The 27,799-nt window shown below is 43.0% G+C and overlaps 1 protein-coding gene across 1 annotated transcript in view; it reads right to left on the bottom strand.

Annotated features, from left to right (window-relative positions):
• LOC142817849 (cadherin-like and PC-esterase domain-containing protein 1) overlaps positions 1–27,799 on the bottom strand; it is a 226,033-nt gene that overhangs the window by 26,012 nt on the left and 172,222 nt on the right. Inside the window, exons 10-12 of the mRNA XM_075895727.1 lie at positions 22,523–22,698; positions 15,030–15,273; positions 13,221–13,325 (exon numbers count right to left, since the gene is read on the bottom strand). Coding sequence (XP_075751842.1) covers positions 13,221–13,325; positions 15,030–15,273; positions 22,523–22,698 — 525 coding nt within the window. The remainder of the gene's footprint in view (positions 1–13,220; positions 13,326–15,029; positions 15,274–22,522; positions 22,699–27,799) is intronic.

Below are 27,799 nucleotides of genomic sequence, written 5' to 3' on the forward strand. Positions count from 1 at the left end.
CGTTACAAGGAGGAAAATGAAGTACCTGGTGTTTTGTGTGCGTTTCAGAAGTTAATTATAATTAAAATGTAGTTTCCTCAATTCCCACATGTTTAATACCTAATCATTCTGCCACATATCATGTTTGACTTTAGCATAAAAAGCATTAAATATTATGTTCACAATGTGTGTGCAACTAGGTTTTCATTAAGCTAATTTCTGGAAAAGAGAAGTAATGCTTTCGGCGATGGTTCTGAAAGGCGGCACGTCGAACGGCCCGTCGAATACAGTGGTGCCTTCACCAAAGTCATCGACTACAGCCATACGCGGCACACTGATGTTAAGTCAAGACATACTGACTATGCAGGTGGTTCAGTTCATGTAAAGAATAATCCGTCCAGCAGTTTTGGGGCCACAAGTTGACGCAACTAGCATGCAGAAGTAGCGTACACAAACGCAGCCACCACCACTGATGGGGATCTCAAACGTGAAACGCACAGCCTATCAGTAAAGCTGTGGAGTGATCAAGCTTTTCCCGCCGTCTTGAAGTTAAGCGTATGAGACTGCACACCTTCACTGCCCTCAATCACACGAAAGACTACTCAGCTTCCTGCAAGCAGTGCACAGTGTTTAGCCAGAAGTTACGTAAGTAGTGGCCCAAATGCGAGATCACGTTTTAATGAGCCCGCAACCCTAAGCGCGGTTTATCACTTGGTCATTAAGCGGGCACGTAATTCACCCTTCTTTCCCTCCGTTCGAATTTCTTTGTTCCTTAATGCTTCCTACCGTAATTAATGCTGGCTCACTGCGAACACATTAAGGTTTTATATCAGAATTCACCGTAGGTGCACGCAAAGAAAACGTGGGTGAAATGCAATGTGTCTTCGTGATTTCTCGTTTTCATCTTCAAGAAGATAAACTTGGTTTGTACATTTAAAAAAAATTAAATGAAACTTCATTCTTGGTGGGGATTTTCGATGGGGTAAGTAAGAAGGAAATTTTCAGCCAAACTTTAAAAATAGAGGTACACCCTTAACCTAAGCTTCGGACTACGTCATCCCCCAAGGAGGGATATATGCTTATGACTCCTTATGAATACGATCTAAAACATGTTGGCCTTTGCCACTGTGTTTTCTGCTAACCGGTACAACTTGAAGAAACTGCTTGTGCAAGACGCCTCTTCCGTCCCAGATCATCAGCTACGATTCGTAGTTTTTTTGTGTAATTTTACACGCAGCTTCCTGCGCAGGATGTAATACACGCAACTATACACGTAAGCAACACGCCATGCTGCTTGCGGTACGCCTATAGATCACCGGTATTCTGAGAAAAAAGTATCTCACTGTGTTGAGGAAGATGTTCAGAAGCTCGGACTTTGAAGGAGAGTTCATGAAAGAGAAAATTCGTATCTCACTCGTTTGCATACTTTGCACTCGTTATACTCGTTTGCACGAGGCAACCCCCCTGAAAAGTACTGGTTGGGAGTTAACACCTGGGGCAATTGTTCACTTCTCTTCAATCTGCTTGTCTTTTTTTGTAACTAGCTTCATGCCACAAACGATTAAAGTATAACTTTTCCATTTGTAATGTCTTACTGCATCGAGTAGTCTCGCTGCTTTGATGAACTCTCACACCATAAACGATGTGTTACTGCATAAGCGTAGTTCACAGTCCTTTTTAACATAGACAGCTTGTCCATCTGCTCTCCCTCCGTTTTTTTTTTCTGTCCATCTGCTGTCTTTAACAAAATGTGTGAACTGTGCCTATAGCACATAGACCAGACACAAGTGCAAGCTCGATCCTTCAGTTTGGTCTATGTGGTCGTTAGTTTACCCAGCTTACACTTTTTGTGAATCTGTACAAAACCTCAACCAAAACAAGTTCTTCCAAACGATACGATGTCGCTAAGAAAGTTTTTACGTGTTGGTCGGTCATAGCACGGTGCTATACGCAATTCCCTTAAATGTGTCTCCACCAAGGGTACCAAAACGCTTATTAACACCGCTAATACGTGAAGCCCTGACACAGACGCAACACCCATTTTTATGAGTTTACACGCATTTCTCCTCTCCCTTTACCGTAGGTATCTGGGTGCAGTCCTTGTGCCGAGGTTGGACCGGCGACAAACAAACAGGACACAGCACCTCGCCAAGAAAGCTAAGCAACCGCATTATATATCTTTTAACGTGGCGTCTCTGGAGCACGACGGAGCCTCTTCCACTCTCTCTTCTATCTGGCTCGTGCATTATCTAGATTGCCAAGCAGCTAACCGTGAAGCAAAAAGCCGCCGCACCCAGACACGCAGACTCGCAGGAGTACACGTAACCCCTGCCTACCACTCCCCTTTCCCTCACTCCTTTTTGCTTCTTTCAATGCAGCCTCTTCTCCCCTTGCCTGTTACCACAGACAGCGGGTAACACAGTGAAAAGGCCGAAGCACTCTCTTCTGTTTCCACGCAATGGTGGCTCCTCTTCAGCGCACGACCATTCTCTCCCAGTTTTTCCCTTACTAGTAGTTTCACTCCAGCGAACGACTCACACGTCCGGACTTCGGCGTTGTGCCGTCGACACGCAAATATCCAGCGCACACACACAGCCTGCCGATGTCACACCATGGCGAAACGGGATGAAAGTTACGTGTATCGAAAACCCTTCCATCCTATACAGTGCAGAGCTCTTTGTTCTTTTTTTTTTTTTTGAGCTTCGAGATAGTGTCTCGAGGCGGCCGGGGATCAGGAGTCCAAACAGGGGCAGTGCACGGGAATGTGCGAGAACGCGAAGAGTAACACAAGATTTGCATTTTTCTGCGTTTTCCTTACTACTATATGCATTTTTATATCATTCTCAGTCAAGTTTGTTTGACTGGTTGCTTATTCAATTCTAGGTAAAGTAACGTAATCTATTCTAAGAGGGGCCGCAGTACCAACGACTCAGCGTGACTGAGAAATAAAACTACGTCTCGAAAAATAAATTGAAACAATAGTGTAACTCACAGTGTGACTGAACAACTGGAGATAAAGACTTGACTTACTAGTGTCATGGCCACTTGATTAAAATAATACATTTATCAACAAACCCGCACGGGACTTGCTGCTTTGTTGATCATGGGGTAAACTGAAGGAGTGGCCTCTTATAAGACCGTTATCCACTATCTCAGGGCGGCTATACTGTGAGTACAACATGACGTGCACATTTAGCTCTAATTCATCACCAATTTGAGAAGTGGGTAAGTATCTACTACCGGTCTATAAGGCAATATGTAACCCAATTATTAGCAAACGTCCCAGATGGTGTGACTGATGATCGCAGATTATGGCTGAGCCAGCTGTGACGGGTAGGCAGCCTTAAGAAACCCACTTGTGACGCAATTCTTTGTGTTATTCGGTTCCCAGCACGACTCGACACTTCTATTATGCTAAATACTTACACGTATTCATATATTTATATATTTATATGTACTGCTTTATTGTATTTATTTATTTATACACTCTGTATGCTAATATTTTTACAGAATGTTTATACATCCTTATATATCTGTACTGTATATTAATTTGCACTTATGTTTGTAACAGTTGTGGAATAGTGGTCGTAGTGCAGATAAACACCTCACTGTTAACCCTCAAGCACAGACCCTGTGCCATGTCAACCGCTTGGTGCTGCCATGTAGTACCTGGAGCTACAAGCTTTCGAAGCTGCTTTTGAAGGAACGAAAAAGGTAGAATATTAAGGGCTCCTTCATTTTAGACGCGTTATTAGTTAGAACTGACAGAACAAAATGCACTACTATATCCCATGAGGTGCACGAGGAGCAGGGGGATCACCGTCACTGTAACTGAGATCGGGCACGTTATCCGAAAGTTGCAAGGTGGACATCTGCCAGTGGCAAGTTATCTTTTCATTCACTTTTCCTTCTTCACATTTATATCACATTTACTACTGACCCCATCCCCTATGCTTACCTTAGCATCATTGTCTGTTAGTTCTCATTGTTATTGTATCAAGCTGTTACAGGGGCTCTCATCACGTCCTCTGCCACTTTATAGCGATGTTTACAATGCAAAGAAATATGAATAGCTACTAACGTGACTCTTCATCCAACATAAAAAATCTTAATACGAGAGGTGTTAGATTACAACTCGGGTCACGCACAGCACCGTAGTTTTCCACCACCACCGCCGGTGTCCGTAACCAGTATCACACGAAATAAAAAAAACTCAGTAAGTAAAAACATTTGAGGCTCGACCACGGGTTCGCTGAGTGCCAGCCCAGTATTCTACCACTGAGCCACGCCAGTGCTTGTGGGAATTGTGGGGATCGGAAGAGCTTCTGATATAATTTTTTATCGTCTTCAGCCACAGCACACAAAAAAGCACAAACTTTCTTGCAAGTGTGCAGCAGGTACCACGCTTCTTCGAAGAATGACGAAGGATGGCATAGGCATTGCCTGCCTACTACAGTATGATTAATTTCGTAATGGATACCCTGAAAGTGTGCTTGCAGCAGCTTCCCAAAGGACGCTTACAAAAGGCTCTTAAAGTCGGCTTTTCTAGCTTTCGCTGTGATTGTGCTGCGCGTTCAGCGCAGGCCTGGCGGATTTTCTTTTAAACAGTCTTTCTTGCAATGTAAAATAAACGCAAAAATGTTGGTCTGCCTGTGCCCGCGGCCGTTTCGCTAGCTTCACATATACTAAATGTGATATCACGTGACTTGAATAGAAGACAAAGGTAAACGACACATTTAAACATAACAATCATGACATGGAAGTCATGTACGGCATCATTCACCTAAACCTGGTAACGTTGTGCTGATTTTAAAGTAACATATCAACATTTCTCATTGGTGCTTCGCATATAAACGATTCCTACTCTACGTGGGATCTGCCAGTTTTTTTTTTGTTAGCGCATCTTGCCGAGAACCGTTTATATCAACTGCGAAACGAACATGAACCGAAGTGTACGCACCATCGTGGTCCTCTGACTTGACTTTACAACAAAATGAGAGGTGCGTTAGTGGCAGACTACTTACTAAGACGCACCTGGCATTGCAGCAGACGAATCGTTAAGCGTTCCTCGCTTAATACTGTACTACTAGTTCTATAAAAAGATAACGCGAACTTTCGAGGGCGAAGCAAGAATGTTTGTTTTCACACGCTGTAAAAATAATTCATTATATGCTGATGCCAATTCTGGAACGCGCTGACAGAGCAATGCATAACCTGGTGGTTATCTTTTTCCTGGTTTCACCTATACCGCATAACCACAAAATTTTTTACAACAAATTCACGTACAAAAGAATGAAGCACGTTTATTTAAACATAACTTCATATCGCTTTGTTTTACACTTTGCAAACAAGCTTAACGAATCGCAAGAACGCGATTTATCCCAAGCAGATCCGAAGCCTGTACTTCCCGAAATTCCCATGGGGGTGCAATACAAGCGCGGCTGAAGGAGCCCGCGTGAACATTAGCGCCACATTGCCCTCTAGGTATTATTGTATGAAACTCTATGAAAGAAACTTTCGTTTCTTCACAATATTGCCAGATGGCGTCATTTATGTCACGCAGCGCCTCCAAGCAGATTGATTGATTGACTTATTGATTGATTGATTGATTGATTGATTGATTGATTGATTGATTGATTGATTGATTGATTGATTGATTGATTGATTGATTGATTGATTGATTGATTGATTGATTGACATATGGGGTTTAACGTCCCAAAACCACCATATGATTATGAGAGACGCCGCAGTGGAGGGCTCCGGAAATTTTGACTACCTGGGGTTCCTTAACGTGCACCCAAATCTGAGCACACGGGCCTACAACATTTCCGCCTCCATTGGAAATGCAGCTGCCGCAGCCGGAATTCAATGCCGTGACCTACGGTTCAGCAGCCGAGTACCTTAGCCAGTAGACCACCACGGCGGGGCGAAAGCCTCCAAGCAGAAGACTGTCGTCTTTCGACGTCCTTTGCATTGAAACTGCTGTAGAATACTTGAGTGTCATGCAGAAGTTTAAGCCTGTATTGTAGTCTCACCCATGCTTTTAGTGGCGAAGCTGTTTATGCCATAGTTTGTATGTCCCGTGTCGTCGTAGTCGTCGTAGTAGCCACATGCATTGCATTCCATGCAAATAAAAAGTTGGCGTAGATTCCACGTAGATTGGGAATCGACGATATGCGAGGCACGGAGGCGGAAGGTTGATATGTCACTTTAACATCAGCAAAACGTTACGAGGCAGAATTAAATTATGCCGTACATGACACCGATGTCATGATTATTATGTTTGGACGTGTCATTTACTTTCGTCAACTATTAACGTCACGAGATACCAAATTTGGTATATGCGGAGCTAGCGAAACCGCCGTGAGCCTATCATGGGTGCGGCATGTAGTAATGTTGTTACACGACACGCATCTCATGTTTATCATGTATGCACCAGTATCGTATCTTCGTCATTCATTAATGTCCCGTAATACCAAATTTGGTATAAGTGAAGCTTGCGAAACGGCCGCCAGTGCATCATGAGTGTGGCATGTAGTCATGTTACACGACATGCATCTCATAATTATCATATTTGCACCAGTCACATACCTTCGTCATGAATTCACGTTCCGTAACACCAAATTTTGTATATGTGAAGCTGGCGAAACACCCGCGAGCGTACCATGAGCTTGACTCACCACTTCCTTGAATTCATCTCAAGATTTCCACGTTAGGGTCTGTCACTTGTATTCCCCATGCAGTCATGTCATACCATACCAGTTTCGCAACATGTCATGTGAACGAATCCACCGCAAGAGCAGCAGGACCATTAAATGTAAATCATGACATTCATGAAATGCATGTCATAATTTTCATTTTATGATTTTTTATTTATGCTCGTCATACAGTCATGTTATGCTATAACATTTTTGTGTCGATCCCATTATTTAAACGGCCGGGAGGGCTTGAAGTTGTAGGCCAATAGCTACATAAGATAGATAGATAGATAGATAGATAGATAGATAGATAGATAGATAGATAGATAGATAGATAGATAGATAGATAGATAGATAGATAGATAGATAGATAGATAGATAGATAGATAGATAGATAGATAGATAGATAGATAGATAGATAGATAGATAGATAGATAGATAGATAGATAGATAGATAGATAGATAGATAGATAGATAGATAGATAGATAGATAGATAGATAGATAGATAGATAGATAGATAGATAGATAGATAGATAGATAGATAGATAGATAGATAGATAGATAGATAGATAGATAGATAGATAGATAGTCGCCGAAGTTCGCTAAGAAATGCTTCGCATATAAAAACGGTGTCACAGCATATTCACGGATTGCATGATGATAAGTTGAGTGAAGCATCCGTCAGTCCGTCCATGCTTCCGTGTGTCCATCCAACCGTTCGTCCATGCGTCCGTCCGCTTCAGCCCACTCGTCATCATTCACATCGTGGATATGCTGTGCTTTTAAATTTTTTTATTGTGTGCAATGGCTGAGGCAAACGCTAGCGGCGATGGTGGTGAACCACGTACCACACACACAAAAAAATATCAGCATACCCACGGACTCAATCATGATGAGTGGGGTGAAGCATTCTTCAGTCTGTCCATTCGTTCTTGCTTCCCTATATCTATGCGTCCGTCCGTGCATCCATCTGTCCGTGCGTCCGTTCATCCATGCATTTATCTATCCGTGCGTTCATCTGTCCATGCGTCCGTTCATTCGTGCGTCCATCAGTGCGCCCGTTCATCTAGTAAACACTCCAGGTACGGCCATCTCGCCTCTTTTTATCACATATTCATCATATAGAAGTACCACCATCCAGCGGACATTCCAAGTACTAAACAAGAGGTGACTACCTACTACTACGACGACGACTAATACTACTGCTACATACATCGCGGACGCACGACCCACGGCATAAGGAGCTTCATCCCTAAAATTAAACCACCTCCCACTTAAGGAGACCATGAGGTGATGCGAAGCAGCACGGGGGGTGCACACCGCCTTTGCATCCGTTATACTACATCTTTTCTATTATGTTTTCGTTAACCTCGCGCATTTAATGTAGTAAGTGTAAATGACTCTTAGAAGGGAGAAAAGAAGATACAATTGAGCCCCGTAACTGTCTGCATCGTAGTGCGACACCTCAACAGTGGCTCACGAGGAATGGCAGTAAGGACGGATTAAAAGGGATAAGGAGGATTAAGAGGGATATAAATATAGATAGGGACGGGGACAATGAGACGCACTTACAGAAGTAAGGAGAAGATGCGCATATAATGTTAGGGTCGTGTTTAGTGTTATTTAGTGGCGTCGCGTCGTCGCAGTCCGGGCGCTGAAGTTGTCTAGCGAGGCGTTCTGCACGCGTGTTGTACTCACAACGTCTGTCCACAGGTGACGCGTGGGCCCAACGCTGACGCTTGGCTTCGACGTTGGCGGTGCGTATAGCGGGGTTTGCTTGTCGACGCTGCATCTGCGTTTTCGCATGCCGAGCTCGAGTTTTATTCGTAGCAGTTTCTGGCCGAAGTTGCCGTTGGCGCTGAGCTTCCTCTGAACCTCTAGTTCACTATACCTAGAGCGGAGCTCGGGGTCCGCTTGCCGACGTTTACGTTGCGCCTAGGCGCATAGAACCTACCGCTACTCCACCCGCTGCTCCGCGATGTCTGCAGGTATCAAATGTAGAGAGAGTGTAAGAGAGAGAGGCCACTGACTCTTACACAGCCACTTACTCAGCGCTGAACGCGCTAACACGTGCTAGCGCGTTCACTCTAGTTTAAAACGCGTTGTTTCATTGCTCCTCTGCGGAATCTCGTTCCCCGTCGTCTTCACATGTTTGCTGAGAGAACGTAAAAGGCAGAGGCCACATCTTACCCAACCCCTTGCACAAGCCAAAACGCGCTAGCGTGTTAGCGCGTTATGGCAGTGCTTGGGCTAGCTGTTGCGCATGCGTAGTAAAGGTGTGTCACGCCACACACCGCATTGAACCCCGCTCTAATATGCTTCGCATGTAAAGGTTGGTGGCCATTGTGATCTCCTAACAGCTTGCGCTATAAAACTTCAATGGAAAACAAAGACATGAATTAGAGTCCACTCGCGAATTAAGTTATGTTGCCTTGGATACGCAAATGCTAGACCAGTCGCGGAATAAAAGTGGCTTTTGGCTGATAAAAGTGTCACGGCGTGACTTTATATTGATGGTTCCCGACTTTGGCGGATGCTATTAAATGGTGGCGAAATGCAAGAGCAAACAACTACTTATATTCAGGTGCGCGTAAAGAATCTTATGTAGTAAATGTTGCTGCGTAGTGCCCTAGCCTTCGCCTTCTCTTGTTCTTTCTCTAGTCTTAAAAATATGTAACCATTTATCTATTTGACCCAACGCCACTCTTACGGGACGGCTTTAAGCTCTCCCATAGTAGAGTACCCTGTACTCTAAATCGTTACCCCCTTTTTCTAATCCCCCCCCCCCTATTCATTGGGAAGCATGTCGAAATTCTTTTAGCGAGACGGCCCAGTGCTCTCGCAGAGTAGAGTACCTCGTACTCTAAATTCTTAAGAACTTTTTCTAAACACACTAATTTAAAATCCAGAAATAGCCAAATTAAGGACGGCTCACTGCTCTCCCATAGTTAAGTACGAAGTACTCGATATCGTTAACCACTTTCTCTATGCACTCGGCTCACTTCTCTTCCATAGTTGAGTACAGTGAGCTCGAATTTGTTAAACACTACTGTGGCCACACTAATAATGAAGTTTAGTTATCTCCAATTATACGTGGTTCCATATATAACAGCCGTCGGTGCTGTTTAGGCTAGCGAAGCTTCTAACAGTATATGCGTTCGTTCCGAGCAATTTATTCTATTTCGAAAGACTGCCCTTTGGCATAACAAGCATACATAAAAACGAAAACGACCCATCACACATATTTAAATAAACAAGTTACACTCATTTATAAAGTTTACCAGGGCTCAGTAGAACGTTCCAACAAGAGAGAGAATAAAATGAGAGAAAGGCAGGGAAGTTAACCAGAAATTGGAGCATCCGGCTTGCTACTTTGCACTAAGGGAAGGAAGAATGGGCACTACCCGGCACCAAGGGAAGGGAGAACGTTCCAACAAATAATTACCACTGGTTTTGGACCCACAATGTGATTTCTATCAGTTTTACGTCGAACAATAAAGTTCTCGTGGCTTGGAGATAAACAACCCTGAACTAAGGCGGTGAATAAGTTCTTACATAATTCTTGCCTCGCATTGGTGTTTTCATTTGTTTCTTTTTCATTTGAATCGTCCAGACAGTTGCCGCGCTTCCTTTGCTATGCTATGTGCGCACGAGCACTTACAGCGACTGTGAAACATCACTTTGACACGTACGATGTTTTAGATTTCACTGACCGAACGTCTTACGTAGCCTCCACCGCGTTGAGTGCAATGCATTTAACGGACAATATATTAGCGACGACGTTTGTGCATTCGTTCACCAGCAGCACATCCACAATGCACCATTCGTAATGTCTTTGACCGGCCACTGAGTGGACGTAGTCTGACGCATTGTTCTGTTGCCACAATTTTGGCGCTCAAGACCAGCCATAAATGAAGTAATATTCAGGCAACTTTGTACATCTTCGTCGCAAATTACCCGTTACAGATTTAAACATCATAAATGGTCGCCAACTAACAAGAGGGTTCGAAGCAAGGAGCCAGCAAAACGTTTCATGTCTGCTGAGATTGGTTTTTACAAACATGACTAATGTGTTAAAAAGATGAGTGAGAGGCATTTACATTCGTAAAAATAACCAGGCAGCGGGTAATTAGGAACGCACCGCAGGGGCGGAAATTGCTAATTTTAGAATTACGCCTTCGAAATTAGTGTTCGTACATCGACAGTCCCATATCGTGGCTGTCTTAAGTTGGGGATAAATATAAGGTATGACCATCGTAACGACCATCTCCAATATTGCCTCGCTCCTCCACTTTGCCGCGCGGAGATGTCGTGAAATTGCACCGCAGTTCTGAAACAAAAATCTATAGAAACAAAAGAGAAAACTTCACCATAAGCTACGAAAGGCAATTCATAGAACATCACCACCAACAAGGCTCCGGTGGTCGGCGCAGCCTCGCGAATTGATCGTACGCCCTTCCCTCTTCTTGAGGCGGTTATAAAAATCGACCAATTTCTGTGGTACTCGGGATAAATACCGCAGGGTAGGCGGCGGAGGTGGTGGAGGTAGAGGTAGCTAGACGTCTTTTCGGCTCAGCGGGGAGTCGTTATTAGATTTATTGTTTTATTTTGTGCAAGACCGCGGAAAAGCGCCGTCGCTGGCATTAAATGAACGTCGAGGAAGTCTTGTGGGTTACGAAACTGTATGGAAAAAAAGCAAGCGTTTAGTCGTGCTTCCAATGAAAGTTCGGCCGTCTATCAATTAAAAAAAAAAAAGCTCACATTGCTTGAAAATGCTGTACTAAAATCAATAAAAGAGAGTTCAAGTTTTCTGTTGAGGCTCTAAGTGCTTGAGGTAGAAGTTTTGAAAGTGACGCGCACAACTTTTTCTTAAGTTTAATTTCTGCGCTGCTCCTTGAACTTGTGAGTAGCGTTGAACAAATTAAAAAAAAATGTCAGCAAACACTCGAGGAGCAAATACATCGCGTGTTCGTAGTGAATTTCACGCGTAGTTATCGGCGTATACACGTGGAAGATCTTTAGCTGGTGCTATGTTTCTCGTGTTAATAATTTGTGCGACTACACTCTTTAAAACAAAAAAAACATATTACATAGGACTTTTGGAGAAAAAGTCGTCGAACTAATAGACGAGAATCGTTTGCTTCGTGCTTTGGCAGCTTGCATATCGTGTAACCAGTGTAATGCGTGGCCCAGCGCTTCTCTAATCCGCCTTCGTTGAAACGCTGTCGTCGTCATTCGGCAGTCGAACCCACGAGAAAATCAACATAAGAGACACTACACAGTGACGGCAAGATTATGGCATGCAGAGTTTATCACCATTGCAACCTATTTTAAGCCTGCTCTTTTATAAACAAATTCAGCGTCTTAATTTACCTGGCCACATGCGTAACCACAAGTTCCATTTACGGGGACGCACGCCTTAGCATTATTAGTTACCTGATGTGTTTTTGTCTAGACAGTGGGTATAATGCTTGACCGAGCAGCGCGCTAACTTCCGAATTTCGATCACACGAACGCCAGATTTTTATTGCGTACCGCACTCTCAAAGCACAGTTTGTGGGATTGACTTATTTTTCTCGCCTTGTTGTTCACGACAACCCCCCTCCCCCCCCCCTCCTCTGTAGCTATGCACACAGCGAGCGAGTGGCCAAAGAACGTCTCCCTACCCCCCCCCCCCCCCCCCCCATCATTTTGGTCGTATAGGGGCACGGAAGTTTGCCCTGTACCTTTACCAAGTCTGAGCTGTTGTACCATTATTTCATGCGAGAGCCCATCGCGACGCTCGTCACTTGCTTTCATATTCGTAACGCAAAAAGGAATATGATGGAGACACAGAAGGAACACATAAACAGGACAGGTGCTACACATCAACGTATCTTTTATTGAAAAAGCCAAAAACCATCGTACATGAGCGCATGCGCATAGTCACACTCTGAGCGGCTCTGTTGCATCTGTAACGTCACGTGTTACCAGCCTACATGCGCTAGATTTACTTTCAAATAGACAATATATTTACTGAATAAGGCGACCAACGCAACAATGACACTTTTTTCTCATTCTCGCTGATGACAAACGCTTCTATAATCTTTAGTGACGTTATTGTGAGCCATCTCTAGCCAATATACGCGCCTCCGTGGTGGTACTATACTACGAACGCAATGAATAGGGGTCAGTCAATATAGTGTCAAACAAAAATCAAAGTTAAAAAAATAACTAAAAAGCAGTTGGTGTGAACACGCTGTACAACACATGCTACAGCCCACGAATATCTGTGAAGTCCACTAGTCTCCGTCTCTAATAACGGCAATTGAGCTTCTATGACCTTAATGCATACGTAGCCAAAGGAACAACACACAGCGCAAGAGTCGGGATGAATCCACTGACCAGCTCTGCCCTGCACGAACTATAGGCAGAAACGTGATGAGGCAACACAATGGTGACTCCCGAGCAAGAACAATACAAAAAGAATCGCGTAATTTAAGAGTAAATTATATTCGCTCCTTCATCGTCATTTCCAACATGCTTGTTTCGCATTTCCTCACCTGCTGAAATCCTCCCGTCTGCACAGACTCCCTTCGCGTATCCATGAGAAAGACCAGGTCTTCACGGCTAAGGCACAGGTCGTGGGAGATCTGGCAGCTAAAGCCCTGCGATGAAGGATACGATATGGCACGTCGAAATGGGAGTAGAGGTGGCGAAATAAGCGAAGTCTTTCCCGGAACAGCGGCGTCTTGAATCTTACGTAACGCGCGTCAAGATCTGCTCACCCGTTCTAATTAGAGCAAAAAGAAATGTATTTAATTGCGTGTAATAAAAGATATTTCACGTAACGTGAGGTATCTTTGCAAAGTTTGGGTCATTCTTTGCCTGCTTAGATGTATTGTCGACGAAAAATTAACAAAAAAAAACATTCGCAGCTCTGTTTTGAGGTTAAAGATATTGTGCGCATGCGTGAGAATCCAAAGCAGCAGTAGGTAACAGTTTTATTCAGAGATGAGGGCACAGTGAATAGTATGTAAGGATGTAACTAAAGAAAGAAACGCGAACATTGGAAATGTGAACATATTAAAATTTGCTAAAAAATTACTTTGTAGACAAGTTGAATAATGAAGGAAAACCCTGCCAGCTTGCCTAATTTGACAGTTCTCTTAATCTTGGCAGTTACTTTCTTATTAAGTCAGGATAGAATTCTGTGAAATCAACCAAGGTAATGAATAAAGCCTTGTTATCTATCTATCATGAAGTACTATGTATCCATATCATGCCTTTACTTCTTGAAGAAAGATAATGTGAGTGTAGTTCTGATATTGTAATCCTATTGAATTTAATCAATAGCGTACGAAGAACATGAGCTACGTTCACTTCTATTCTCCTACACTGCCATGTTGGGCTTAAACATCTGCATATGCGAGCACTGCGTGAAACCAGTATCCTTTCCATCTAAGCAGCGAATATTCTAGGCACTAAGTAACACACGAAATATCTGTCGCATAGAAATCACTCATTGTTCTTGAATATCATTCATATCTATATTCTTCCTCACATAAAATATCGCGTCAAACAATAATATCGCGTCATAATGACACGAAGACGGAAGAAGAGAAGGACACAATATGGATGTGTGCATGCTCTCTCCGCGACTTCTTTTTACCACAAAAAAAAAGGGGGGGGGGGGGGGGGGCTTGCATACACAGGGATGAAAATAAGACTACACACATAAGCGACAACTTCGAACTGAATTTTTATTAGGGGGCACATATTTGTGACGGTAATCATCAGTCCTGCACCATTCCACTTTTTTTTTAAATCACGACACCCTAAAGTTATAACTAGTCGGCTAACAAGAGAAAGGCGTCCGTTACGCACACGAACAGGCCGACCATTAAGAGTATAACCATAAACAGCCCCACGTTTCTCTCTCCCACAAATAAATTCAGCTCTTTTTCATTATTATTTTTGATAACAGGAAATATAGTTCTTGTCCAAAAAATATGAACGCAAAAGATGACGCAAGAGGAAGAAGATAAACACGTACACCACAAGCGCTAATGGTCTGTGTTGTGGGGTGTGTGTTTTACTTCTTCATCTTGCGTCGTCTTTCGCACTCAAATTTCTGTATGGAAAATGCTATTCCAGCAATCCCACCAAGCTAACCTGTTTTAAGGAATTATGGTGTTGCGCTAGCGCTGAACATGAACAACATTCTGTCCCTTCACCTACGTCTCGTTTTTAGCGCAAGGAATTTTCCATAGGTCACTAAAATTTCCTTGGTACATCCTATGTACTTTCACCGCCAACGCCTCCTTATTTGCGCGAATACCTACGCTTCTGTACCTTTAAATAACACCAACCATGATTCCTAGGTTCTCGAAAACCTCGTCGACGGCTTCCGCGAGTTCGTCAGCCACGGTCCGGGCGCCGAACAAGAGGCTCAAGGCATCGGCCAGCACCCGCTGCTTGAGTCTGTTGGTCGGCTCGTCCTCCACCCTTGGACTCCGGTAGAAGCTGGGTTGCCCATTCACTTCGGTCACCACAGGTTGGAAGGACGTGTTCAGCGTCAGGTCCACCCCGAGCAGCTGGAAGCACTTGGGAAGCCTGCACGCAGTAGGAAAAGTAAAATTTCTGTGGTTAGCTTACTAATTAACATGTGTCCCGTAGTCACCAGTGATAGGATACTGATCGGTTTTGGTTTTATACTGTTACATTACTAAACATATTCCTTGTGATGCAATGCTTTCTTTCAGTCATTAAAGAACGCACTCCTTAATTGGGGTGCGTTGAACAATCCTTGCACCACCTCAGTCTCTTCGACAGTTCCAGAGAGAGCACTTCTTTAACTGAAGAATGACCTGCCCAACATGCTGTGATTTTCTCACACGGAAGTTGGTAATGCAAAAACTTTCTCAATGGACTCTAACAAGCATGTTCTGCCACCAGTCACTAGGATGACTGAAACGCCCTAACTAAAAGAGGCCTCAATATAAAATTCTAGGTTACACCTCCCCATGCTGGTGTGAGCAGCAACCAAAGAGCATGCAGATGCCTTAGCCAACAAAACAGTTTCAATACAACCAGCAGTCATAGCTTCTATAAAAAAGCAACCACCAAAACAGACACTTCAATACCACTTTCGCCCTCTGGAATACGCCGCATCAGCCCTGCGTTACAAGAGGCCTTGACGCACCGAGTAAAGCCTCCTGTACCGAATTAAAAAAAAAAACGACCAGCCTACACTCCTGCATGGTTACTAGAAATAAGGAGCCATCCTTCCACTCTGTGCACTGACTACATTGAAGCCACTGATATATGTTACTACATCTACAGTTTGTGCGATGAAAGAGAATGACTTACCCCTGAATTCATAAATGCTACTTCACTTGAACTTGACTTGAAACCACCTTTAATGCAGCGCGTTTCAAGGCAGATTAGATAGATAGATAGATAGATAGATAGATAGATAGATACATAGATAGATAGATAGATAGATAGATAGATAGATAGATAGATAGATAGATAGATAGATAGATAGATAGATAGATAGATAGATAGATAGATAGATAGATAGATAGATAGATAGATAGATAGATAGATAGACAGACAGACAGACAGACAGACAGACAGACAGACAGACAGACAGATAGATAGATAGATAGATAGATAGATAGATAGATAGATAGATAGATAGATAGATAGATAGATAGATAGATAGATAGATAGATAGATAGACAGACAGACAGACAGACAGACAGACAGACAGACAGACAGACAGACAGATAGATAGATAGATAGATAGATAGATAGATAGATAGATAGATAGATAGATAGATAGATAGATAGATAGATAGATAGATAGATAGATAGATAGATAGATAGATAGATAGATAGATAGATAGATAGATAGACAGACAGACAGACAGACAGACAGACAGACAGACAGACAGACAGACAGACAGACAGACAGACAGATAGATAGATAGATAGATAGATAGATAGATAGATAGATAGATAGATAGATAGATAGATAGATAGATAGATAGATAGATAGACAGACAGACAGACAGACAGACAGACAGACAGACAGACAGACAGACAGACAGACAGACAGACAGACAGACAGACAGACAGACAGACAGACAGGCAGACAGACAGACAGACAGACAGACAGATAGATAGATAGATAGATAGATAGATAGATAGATAGATAGATAGATAGATAGATACATAGATAGATAGATAGATAGATAGATAGATAGATAGATAGATAGATAGATAGATAGATAGATAGTCCCATTTTATAACATCGCTATTGCACATTTCGACAGTGCACATAAAGAAAGCACCCAAAACAGGCGCCGCGTACACTGCAGTGCGGCTAGACATTACCAGCTGACAAATCAAAAGCGCGAGTGCTTCTCATAATTTAGTCGATTACATCACGAGTACCTCAAGTAATTTATTATCATACTAAAAAAGGTAATTCCAGTTAAATAGTAACATAATTAAGAGTCGGGGGGCGTTCCATTGGGCACCACAATAAAATGAAAAACATTTTGCTCTTAATAGAGCCTCATCCACGCACAAGAGTCGCCAAGAGGCACGTGCCGAAAGGCAACGAATTTCTCTGGCGCCAATTTGCTCCGGCAGTTCTTATAAAGAACCACTCGCACTTGCAGAAAACGTGACTCTGGCTGAAGCTGTCCCCTGCAGAGGCCCCGTGGGCTGCGGACAACTTTCCTATCGAGAAAAAAAAGAACATAAAAAGATGAAAGAAGAGATTGAGAGTAGAAAAATAAAGGTGCCGGTTTTTACACGTCTTCGTTCGAACTCGATTGTGCGAGGATGAAAATAAAGTGCGGCAGACCAGCCAAAACAGCGTCAGACGAACGAGGCCTAGCCATTCGGAGGGCGCCAATTAACAACGCCATTTTTTTTTCGAGGTTCGAGTCAAGTCAAAGTAAGTGGTCCTTTTAGCGAAGCCAAGCGCCAAAGAATTGACAACCTTTGAGCAATGCGAACGGAGCGCAAATAAAACCTAATGAAAGAAAGAAAGCGGTAAGGTGCAAAGAGACTGTAGTGGACATAGCAGTAACAATGTGTACCACAGGCCTTGCCACCAAGGGTGTTCATACTGATTTTACTAGGACAGGCTTCGTTCACTTCCCGGATACTACATGAGTATTATTTTAAAGACGTGAGGTACGTTATCTAAATGACGCGCAGTAGAGAGGAGAAGGAGACAAGTCTTGATTTTTCTCCCTGCTTGGGTCAGGGTAGGAACGGCCATTTTGATTCAGCTTGTCATAGAAATCAGGTTATCGATTCTAATACTACTCTGTATGACGTATTCTTGTGAGGACTCGAGTGAGTTTGATTTGTATTAGCGCGAAGTTCATTGACCTAGAAAACTACACCCGCAGATCGAATTTGATAGTTTTTGGTATTGCTGAATCGCAGGATGAAACTGAATCCGATCTGCGACGTAAGGTTATTGATGAATTGTTTGGGAATAAGCTAGGTGTGAATTGCTCTTCTGTCGCTCGTATTCACAGGCTTGGACGCAATAAAGATAACAGGCCGATAATTCTATATTTCCAAGACTACAGGGAAAAACAGGCTATCTGGAAAAACGTTTCAAAACTTAAGGGCTCCAAGATTAGTATTGAAAACGACTACTGTGCGGAAACGCGTCGGAAACGTAAATTTCTTTGGCAGTCAGCTAAGGCAGATAAAGATGCCGGTAAAAATGTATTTCTTGTTGAAGATAGGCTCCGTATTGGTACCGACCTTTTTAGTTGGAACGACTCTTCAAACTCCCGTCAATGGCTGTCAAAGGTAAAAAGCACCCCGCTAAGGCATAGCAATTCCCAACGTTCCAGCTTCGCTTGATATCTTTTAATGCTAGAAGCCTAGCTAACAAAATCGATAAGCTTGAAAATCTTCTTCTTTTATATGACCCACATATTTGCGTCATTACCGAGACCTGGCTACATGGTCTGATAAGTGACAACGAAATTGTGCCGCCTGGATATCAAGTTTTTAGGCGGGATAGAGGCTCTCGTGGTGGGGGCGTGGCGGTTATTGTAAAAGATTCCGTTGACGCCTGTCTCGCCGATCAAATTGCTGATCATGAAAGCATATTTTTGAAAATATCGCTTGACCATGTTACCTTCTTTCTTTGTGCTCTGTACCGTACACCTAATGCAGATGATATGTTTCTGATGAATTTATATGATCGTCTTCTAAGTGTATGCGGGAAACACGTCTTGCTAACAGGGGATTTTAATTTGCCATCTATTGTTTGGGATAATTTAAGCTATGGCTGCTCTCCTTCGGGTGACTCAATTCTTGACATCATGTTTTTGCTCAACCTCAAGCAAGCGGTGGATGTCTGTACCCGAAGCGGGTCGATTTTGGATTTACTCTTTCTAAGTGAAATATTTTCTGATGGCCATGTTGCAATCGAACCGGGCATTTCTGATCATAAACTGATTTTTTTTACTTGGAATAAGGCTTTACATCATGCTAAAAATACTCAGCCTGCCACACTTATAAAGGAATTTACTAGGGCGAATGATGTAGCTATAATTGACTACCTTGAAACGCATATCGGATCCTTGTTACACAATGTTGAGACCTCTTGGCAATTGCTTGTTAGAACCATACGTCATTGTGTTGAAAATTTTGTACCGTGTCGAAAAACTTATAAGCATCGTGCAAACCCTTGGATTAGCCGTGAAATAATCCACATGAAGCGTAAAATTAAAAGGCTTCGCAAGAAGCATGTGCCAATGACACCCCAGCTTAACGTACTTAAAGACAAACTAAAAACAAGCTTGGCACAAGCAAGAAACACTTTTTATAGTAATACGCTGACTGAATTTCTTCAGAATAGCCCTCAAAAATTTTGGAGGTATTTAAGCGAGTCTAAGACAGGGAGTAGTAAAATGAAGGTTAATGGTGTAATAATAACTGATGCTCCAACTATTGCTGAACACTTTAATACATACTTCCAGAGCGTTTTTTCTCAAACCGATGATTATGAACTTGAGAATTCATTCGTTGACTCAGACAATGACCTATTAGTGACGCAAGAAGGCGTTTTTCACATGCTATTACAACTTGATCCCAAAAAACCTCCGGGGCCTGACGGCATTCCTAATGCTTTTTTTAACCGCTACGCTGAATACTTATCGGAATTCCTAACTGGACTTTTTAATCTTTCAATTGCTACGGGGGAAATACCGGCTGATTGGGGTATAGCACGTGTGAAACCAATTCATAAAAAAGGTGACCCCTTATCATTTGAGAATTACCGCCCTATTTCTATTACGAGCAGTTGTTGCAAGCTCCTTGAGCACGTTATTTCTAATTACGTGTATGAATTTCTCAGTGAACACAATGTTCTATCAAAGCATCAGCATGGCTTCAGAAGGGGGTTATCTACTGTTACCCAGTTAGTTACAACTGTCCATGAGTTTGCACGTGTGCTTGATGTTTCTGGGCAAACTGATGTACTGTTTTTAGATCTTTGTAAAGCCTTCGATAAAGTGCCACACGGGAAATTGTTACACAAATTACAGCGTATTGGACTACCTACAAAAATTGTTCTGTGGATTCAGGCTTACCTTCAAGATAGACGTCAGTATGTAGTGATTGGTAATTCTTCATCGACTGTTCTTCGTGTGTCCTCTGGAGTCCCACAGGGAAGCGTGCTAGGGCCACTTTTGTTTTTAATTTATGTTAATGATTTAGCTTCTCTTATTCCTGAAAATGTGTCTGTGCGTTTGTTCGCGGATGATTGCGTCATTTTTAAGCAAATTTCCTCACCGTGTGATCATGTGGCTTTACAAGATGCACTTATCGCTATCGATAACTGGTGTCAGAACGGGGGCATGCAGTTAAACACTAACAAAACTGTGCTTCTGCGCATCACCAGGAAGCTACGTCCTAGTCAATTCCACTATACTCTAAGAGGCACTAACATAAATAATGTAGACAAATATAAGTACTTGGGCGTCACACTCTCAAGCAAATTAACTTGGTCGACCCACATAACTGACATTACCACTTCTGCATTACGTAAGCTATGGTTTCTGAAAAGAAAACTAGCATCTGCACCCTCGCGTACTAAAATTCTAGCCTATAATGCCTGTGTTCGTTCTAAGCTTGAGTATGCTTCTATTATCTGGGATCCGCATACCAAGAAAGATATTATGAATCTGGAACGTATTAACAGAAAGGCTGTAAGGTTTATTTTTGGCAAATATCGTAGGTTTGATTCCCCGACCACCTTAATGCAATTAAACGACATTTCTACTTTAGAAGCTCGGAGAAAGTTCAGTCGTCTTTCCTTTCTTTACAATTGTTTGTGTGGTATTGTAAAAATTGATCTCCCTGACTGTGTTAAACCGCTCTCAGTACGACGTACTCGTCATGGTCATGAACATGCTCTAACCCCAATTTTTGCCCGATCAAATGCTTTTAAATATAGTTTTTTTCCTAGAACTGTCGATGACTGGAATTGTTTGCCGTGTGACATCTTTCATTCTAATAAGTTTCTTGGTGACCTTGAGCGTCACCTTCTTTCTTAACCTTTTGTTTCTTTTGCATTGTTGTCTGTTGTTTTCTACAATTAAGTTTTGATGTATCCACTCCTGCTTGGGCCAGCACATTGGCCTGCAGTATTGTGAAATAAATAAATAATAAATAAATTAGCAAAGAGGAGAGGCAAAGAGGTCGATGACGTTCCATCTGACTGCTACCCTTCTTTGGAGTAGGGGATGGTTCGACATGAGTGCTGTCTGTTTTGTCTTGAAGAGGAGCCGATAGCTCTCAGCTGAAAGTGCTCAGGTGCAGCATCCAAGGTTGTGTTTTAATGATGGAATGCAAACAGAGAAAGAAGAGAGCCAAGAGACTAAGTCCGGCAGAAACGTGAAATCATTAATGGGCTTGTAGTAACTTCAGTGGCATATAAAGTGAAAAATAGAGCTGAAATATGAACCATTCAAACTAATTAAAAACGTGAATAGAATTGTTTGGAAGCATGACAGTGTTTCAGCTAAGACCATTTCTTGCTGGCTCCAGCATTGACTTCGAGTCATGCTCATTCTTCAATCTACAGAAGCCTTCCCTATTTAAATGACCGCAGATGGAGCATCATGCCGCCCACTCAAAAGTATAAATGCAGCTGTGGTGTTAATATAGATAAAGTAAGAAAAACGTGATGTGGAATCCATTCCCTACCGGAGACACTGCCTGTGCTTTTGATACCAAGGGGAGCAGATTACTCTTTTTTTTTCTTCTGGGTACGACAGTTCCACTTACGAGTCAAGTAATGTGAAAAGAAAAATGCAGGAGGTGTAACCGTTTCAACCATTTCGCGTTGCGTAACGGCTTGTCTAATTGAAGGAGGATACGTATTTTATCATGCGTATATGCACAATTCCCCAATTTGCTAAAGGAAACAGTGCAACGTGCAAGGGAATGTTGCGTTTTGTCACTTTCCTGGGGTATACTGTAAACTTAACAGATCGTGGTAACAGTTCTGTAGACCATCGAGTTATCCTCCGTGGCCGTATTCACCATCTTGTCTGCTCTTATTGGCTCATATAACCCCACTACCACCTTTCCGATTGGTTCAAAGTGGCGCCTTCTCAAAACTTGACAGTACGGTGGCATTTGACAATGAGGAGCCAGAAGTGAGGAGCCCTTCTCGTCGTGTCTTCGAAAGCAGGCATTAGGAAAAGAAAATATCAGTGCCCACGCTTACCGCGAGGCTAACACCGTAAGCAAAACGAGAATGCAACTACCAAAACCACTACAGAGAAAGAGCTGTGTTACGAACCTCGACCTACGAAGTCCCTGCGCGGCCGGGGTCGACTGTAGCACGGCCTCGGCTACGAGGAGCGTCCGCACCAGAACGTCAGAGAGGCTCTCCAGCGCTGTCTGCAGAGACTGGCGGCCGTAGTTGCGCTCCACGAAGCGCCAGAAGCGAGACAAAGGCTGCACCCGCATGCCGGGCTGCGTGGACAAAGAAAGAATAAAGAACGACGGGGATTAGCTTTACAGGCAAGTGGGCTCTGAAGCAAAAGACCTTGTACATCGCACACCTCATCACGCTAAATAAAGACCTGACCTTTTGTCAACTGGCCACGCTTCATATATTAGAAGGGTAGATATCTTTAAAATGTTGGCAGTTCAGCGCTCTGTCTCGTCTCTTCTATACCCTCCGGTCGTTTGCGCTTTATCATGTTATACCAACACGCCAAATCCTGCCATCTCTTAAGGGTATCTTTAGCAAAAGAATGATGGCGCGATCTTCGCGCATCGATTGGAGAGAAATGATCCTGGCACATATCAAAGTTCTAGTTCGGAATTGTGGAGCAAAGGGGTGAGAGGTAGCTCTAAAATATGCCGTATGAGTAGGCTGCGCATGAACTTTTCCTACTTCTATAGATATTTATGCATAGAATAGTATCAGTATTTGTAGTTTACGAGCAGTCGACCCACGGTAAATGCGCATTCTGGGACATGAGTCGAAATGTCAATTGTGTATTAATCTGCGAAATCGGTGGGCCGATCAATTTAGGGCATCGTTTTGTATTCATCCCCATACCATGGGAGTTAAAGTATACTGTACACTGATCCTGACCGGCGCCAAGTCTTCTGTTCCTCTCACGCAAACAAAAGCACCCACACCGATCTTCATTTCGTACTCCGTTGTATCTCGTTTATACTGTCTCATTTTTCGTTATTTTTTCCGTTATCTTCACTCCAGTCCTTATAAAATGACACAATCGCGGAGTCCATTTCCTTAACATTTCACAGTGCAAAATTTTGCACTTCCAGAGTTTCCCGACCCAGAAAAGCAACGTCAGAGAACATTAACGTAAACGTAAATTATCATTTGCACAAGGATAGAACAGAAAAGAGATCAAACACGACTGAGAAGATATAAAATGAGAAAGATATAAAACTTTAAGCATAGCCGCGTAAGTACAGCGTCCCACAACTCTTCCTTTCGCAACCCGGCGCATAAACGAGATCCCTGGCTTCGGAGTTTGGAAGCCAGTGACACCGTTGGGTCCATTTTTACATGGCCGTTACAGCGCGCCCAACGCATAATCCACGCCATGGCGAGGCATGAATAAGTTGTCGTCCGTCGTTGTCAGCGCACTTTCCGAGCCGCATATCCGCCTAGAAGTACGAAACGCGTGCATTTCTTCTATTTTCGAGCATCTGAGTCGAGGCTTCTAAGGCTTCTATAATACCACAAGCGCAGTGGGACGGGAGGTCTTTTCCTGCGGAAGCGTATACGACCAGCGAGCCGGCCCAGCCAGCCGGAGCCACGCCGAATCCCTTCTTCCGTATTTCCGACGGCCACGACTGCCTTAAGGGCGCAAAGGGTGTGGCAGCGGGTCGCTTTGCCCTGCCGATATTGTGCCGCTTCGCAGTTATTCTCATGAAAGTCAAGTGTGGTCGTGAGGATGCGATGAGGAACTGGGAAGGGTTGGCTGCCGAGCGAGAATTGCGTCCTTGAGGTGGCATGACACAAGGGAGAGAGAGAAGGAGAGAACGGTAAAGATGTCATTTGGGGAAAAAGGGTGCGAACGTTCTGGGGAAGAACTGAACACAGCGGGTCGCCGCGGTCCGGGACGCCGGCGCCAATGGAAATGAGTTGTTCTCCCAGCGCACGATTTCCTTCCACGGATTGGCGCTTTGCCCTCGCTACACGTTGAGTTACTTTATATCAGAGTTGACGCATATGCAACCGCAGGTAGCAAAGTTGCGCACAACTTTCCATTGCGCCGCTCGCACTGCTATTTGGTTAGCGCCGTCAGGTGCTGCAAAATGACGTCGAATGTTCAATTTTGCTGCGGCAAAACTTACTTTACGCTCATGGTGCTGCTCCCACGCTGTATGCTTCCGTCGATTCTATCACCATTGTTTTTTTAACAAAGAAGCCGCTTTGAATGATGCTCAACGACAAATGTTAGTTTGCTAGTGATCACCAGCGTTACTGTGAGTGTGATGGTCTTTTTTCGATGTTTCCTGATCAGCTAATTCAGGCGGCCAAAACTCATTCTCGGCCATGTATACAGCCACCGCATTTCGGCGAAGCAAGTAATCGTCGCGAGCCGGGTGGAAATATTTGCTTCGTATTTTGTTGCAAGGCACCGCTCTGCAGGAAGCGAACTTTTCAGCTTTTAGATCGCAGCATACGCATCAGAAAGCTGTGGTTGTGGGACAGGCCTCTGTTGTGATAATCTACGTGCAAGCGACTCGATGAACTAAAGTATTTTTGGTCTAAGCGGGGTCATATGCAGCTTTACTGAATGAATTGTGCGGATTTTGTTCAACTAGGTTACCTTAGAATCAGTTTAACCTTTCGGTCGTTTAATTATTGTTTAACGACTCCGCCACTTTTAGTTCATCCAACTTCGATTCACTTTATTTGTCATTTGGTCCACTTAATTCACACTTTTTTATTTATTTATTTATTTATTTATTTATTATACCCTCAAGGCCATGGGCATTGAAGAGGGGAGTGGGAGCAACAAGATGTACAAAACATAGAAAAAACAGAGCATGTGTTTAAATAAAAAAAAACATAGATTATTCTTATTATACAATATTAGCTAATGCTTGATGAAACAGGTGATTAACGCGTATGGAAACAACATCGGCGGGAAGGTGGTTCCACTCTCGGGATGTTTTTGGAATGAAAGACTCAGCAAAATATTTAGTGTTAGATGAAACAACTCCAACTTTATGATTATGGTCAATTGAGCGTATGCCAGTCACCATTCTATGCCCTGCATTGCCCTCGCATTAATGAAACGCTGTAAAATGATTGTAGTTCGCATTGATTTTGTTCGTGGACGTTATTCGCTAGAACACATAGCATTATACGAACTCGCTGCAAGAGTGAAATCTCGCTCAGTGCGTGCGAATAAGGCTGCAGCATGTCACCCGCGCCGGAACAACGTGCCGTATTTCTTTTCTGTGCGCGCGACAAGTAACTTCACTGCGCAGCCGTTCAGCATAATGGCGAACCTATGAGAAACTCTTCTCTCGTAGAGAGCGTGCACATACAGTAACTGTAGCCATATAGTACAGTAAGGCCGGGAAAAGTACGCGGCTAAAATTTGACGGGGTATTCGTCCGACCTCTCCAGCACGTTTTCTTTCCCAGCCCTGGTGAATTAGCATGGGTCAGTCCCCGAATTAAAAAAAAATGACAGTGTTTCTTGGAAAACGTGAACGCAGAAATTTCGGTTGGTCTGTTTGTCTGTTTAGGTCTGTCTGTATGTCACACGATGTAACATCTGGCCAAAGTTTTAGGACTCGCTAAACGCCCAGGCGTCCTGAACTGGTGGCTGCGTTCATACTTGTAAACATTGCCGATCAAAAAAATATATTACGCATATCTGAGACACAACACCGATACGTATATATTAGGTGGTGTGGTCCTTTACTAATAAATACGTAGATGCGTAATTCTGAAGAACCTAGTTTTTTACTTGGCGCTGAAAATGCCATGCTATGCATAAAAAAAATCCCTCTGCCGACGATATGGTGATACCTCCTTCGGCCAGCGTCTACTTCGGTGCACCAGTAGTGCATACCCAGCCACTGACCCTTCCACGCAATAAAATACAGTCACGCCTCACAAACGGTTCCTCTTTGCCTACTACCTTGCTATAAAGCACCACACGTGACCAAAACATTGATGTGTCATGGAGGTAAGAACACATGGCGCGCCAGCTGTGATAACGGGGTGAAATGAATTCTGTTCAATCAAACCTTCATTGCATTTATTGTGGGATAATGAAAATGGTGCGAAAAAAACGTCACGGGTTGTCGTGTATGAGACCGGAACATATGTAGTCCAAACGGCCGAAAAATATCATCTTTCGATTACATTTGCAGCGTAGCACATAGATACGAGGCCGTTTTATTACTAAGTATTATTTTTATTTGCAATAAAACGTTTCTTTTTTAACATTTTATCGTGTAATTTAATTGCCCCATTTAAGTTGTATATCTATTCCTGAAACCACGAAATTCTTAGCTGCTACCCCACAGTGGGTGTAAAGCTGTTATTAGGTCAACGAAAGCGATGGGTTAGTAATCATTTTCTATCCTATCGCCGTTTCACGTAATTGAGGTAAAACTTACACTCCCAGCTCTTCAAAATCAGGGTCTGGAACTATTACAATCAGTTCTTATTAGAATCTTTTCTTTTGGCGCCTCTACTCTGGGTTACAATCACAGGGATATTTTTAGGCATTGAGGAATTAATCAGTAAGTCTATAAGCATATCTCGCTAATGCCTCAAACGCTAAAATATTTCCTTCAAATAATTCCTAATTAAATTCATCATAATAGTTGATTCTAGTTTATGTGACTGATAAACTAAAGAAAATAGTGAAAAATTTAGTGACGACTGCATTGATACCTTGTATTGGATATGAGCCATGAGAGGAAGACAAGGAGTAGACAAACAAGAGATGAACGCCATAATAATCACACTGATGTAAAGAGGTGGCGCGGAACTATTCCATATCCTAGAGTAGTATCAGCAGTACGATTACTATTTCAGACTCCGTATCCCACCTCAAGTTCTCCGAACCACGAGCTCTGGACAACCTCTGCCTACTCCGTACCTCGTGGATACCTTTCCGAATTCTCCGTCTTTGGCTTGGCTGTCCTGATCATAAAAAGACAGATATTTTGTAGTCATGTTTACGCTTGCTTTGAACTAGTTGCAAAAAACTTGCGCATCTAATCTATTGAATTTTCATCGTGAAATTTTTTCGCTACTAACACCTACAGAAGATTCTGCGTTGTTAACTGCTGTGACGAATACTTGTTTTATTCCAAGCTGTAACTCCATCATCCCCCCCCCCACGTTACATGCCTTTCGGCAAAGCAATGCACTTATGAATAAACAGTGAAACTTATGAAACAGAATAAATTTATGAAACAAAAGTGCAGAAATGTGTGTGTGTATGACTCCTGCAGGAGCCTTCATTGGCCTGAAGATTGTTCAATGGTATTATTATTATTATTATTATTATTATTGTTGTTGTTGTTGTTGTTGTTGTTGTTGTTGTTGT

The sequence above is a fragment of the Rhipicephalus microplus genome, chromosome 5, assembly GCF_043290135.1.
Source record: "Rhipicephalus microplus isolate Deutch F79 chromosome 5, USDA_Rmic, whole genome shotgun sequence".
Taxonomy (NCBI): Eukaryota; Metazoa; Arthropoda; class Arachnida; order Ixodida; family Ixodidae; genus Rhipicephalus; species Rhipicephalus microplus.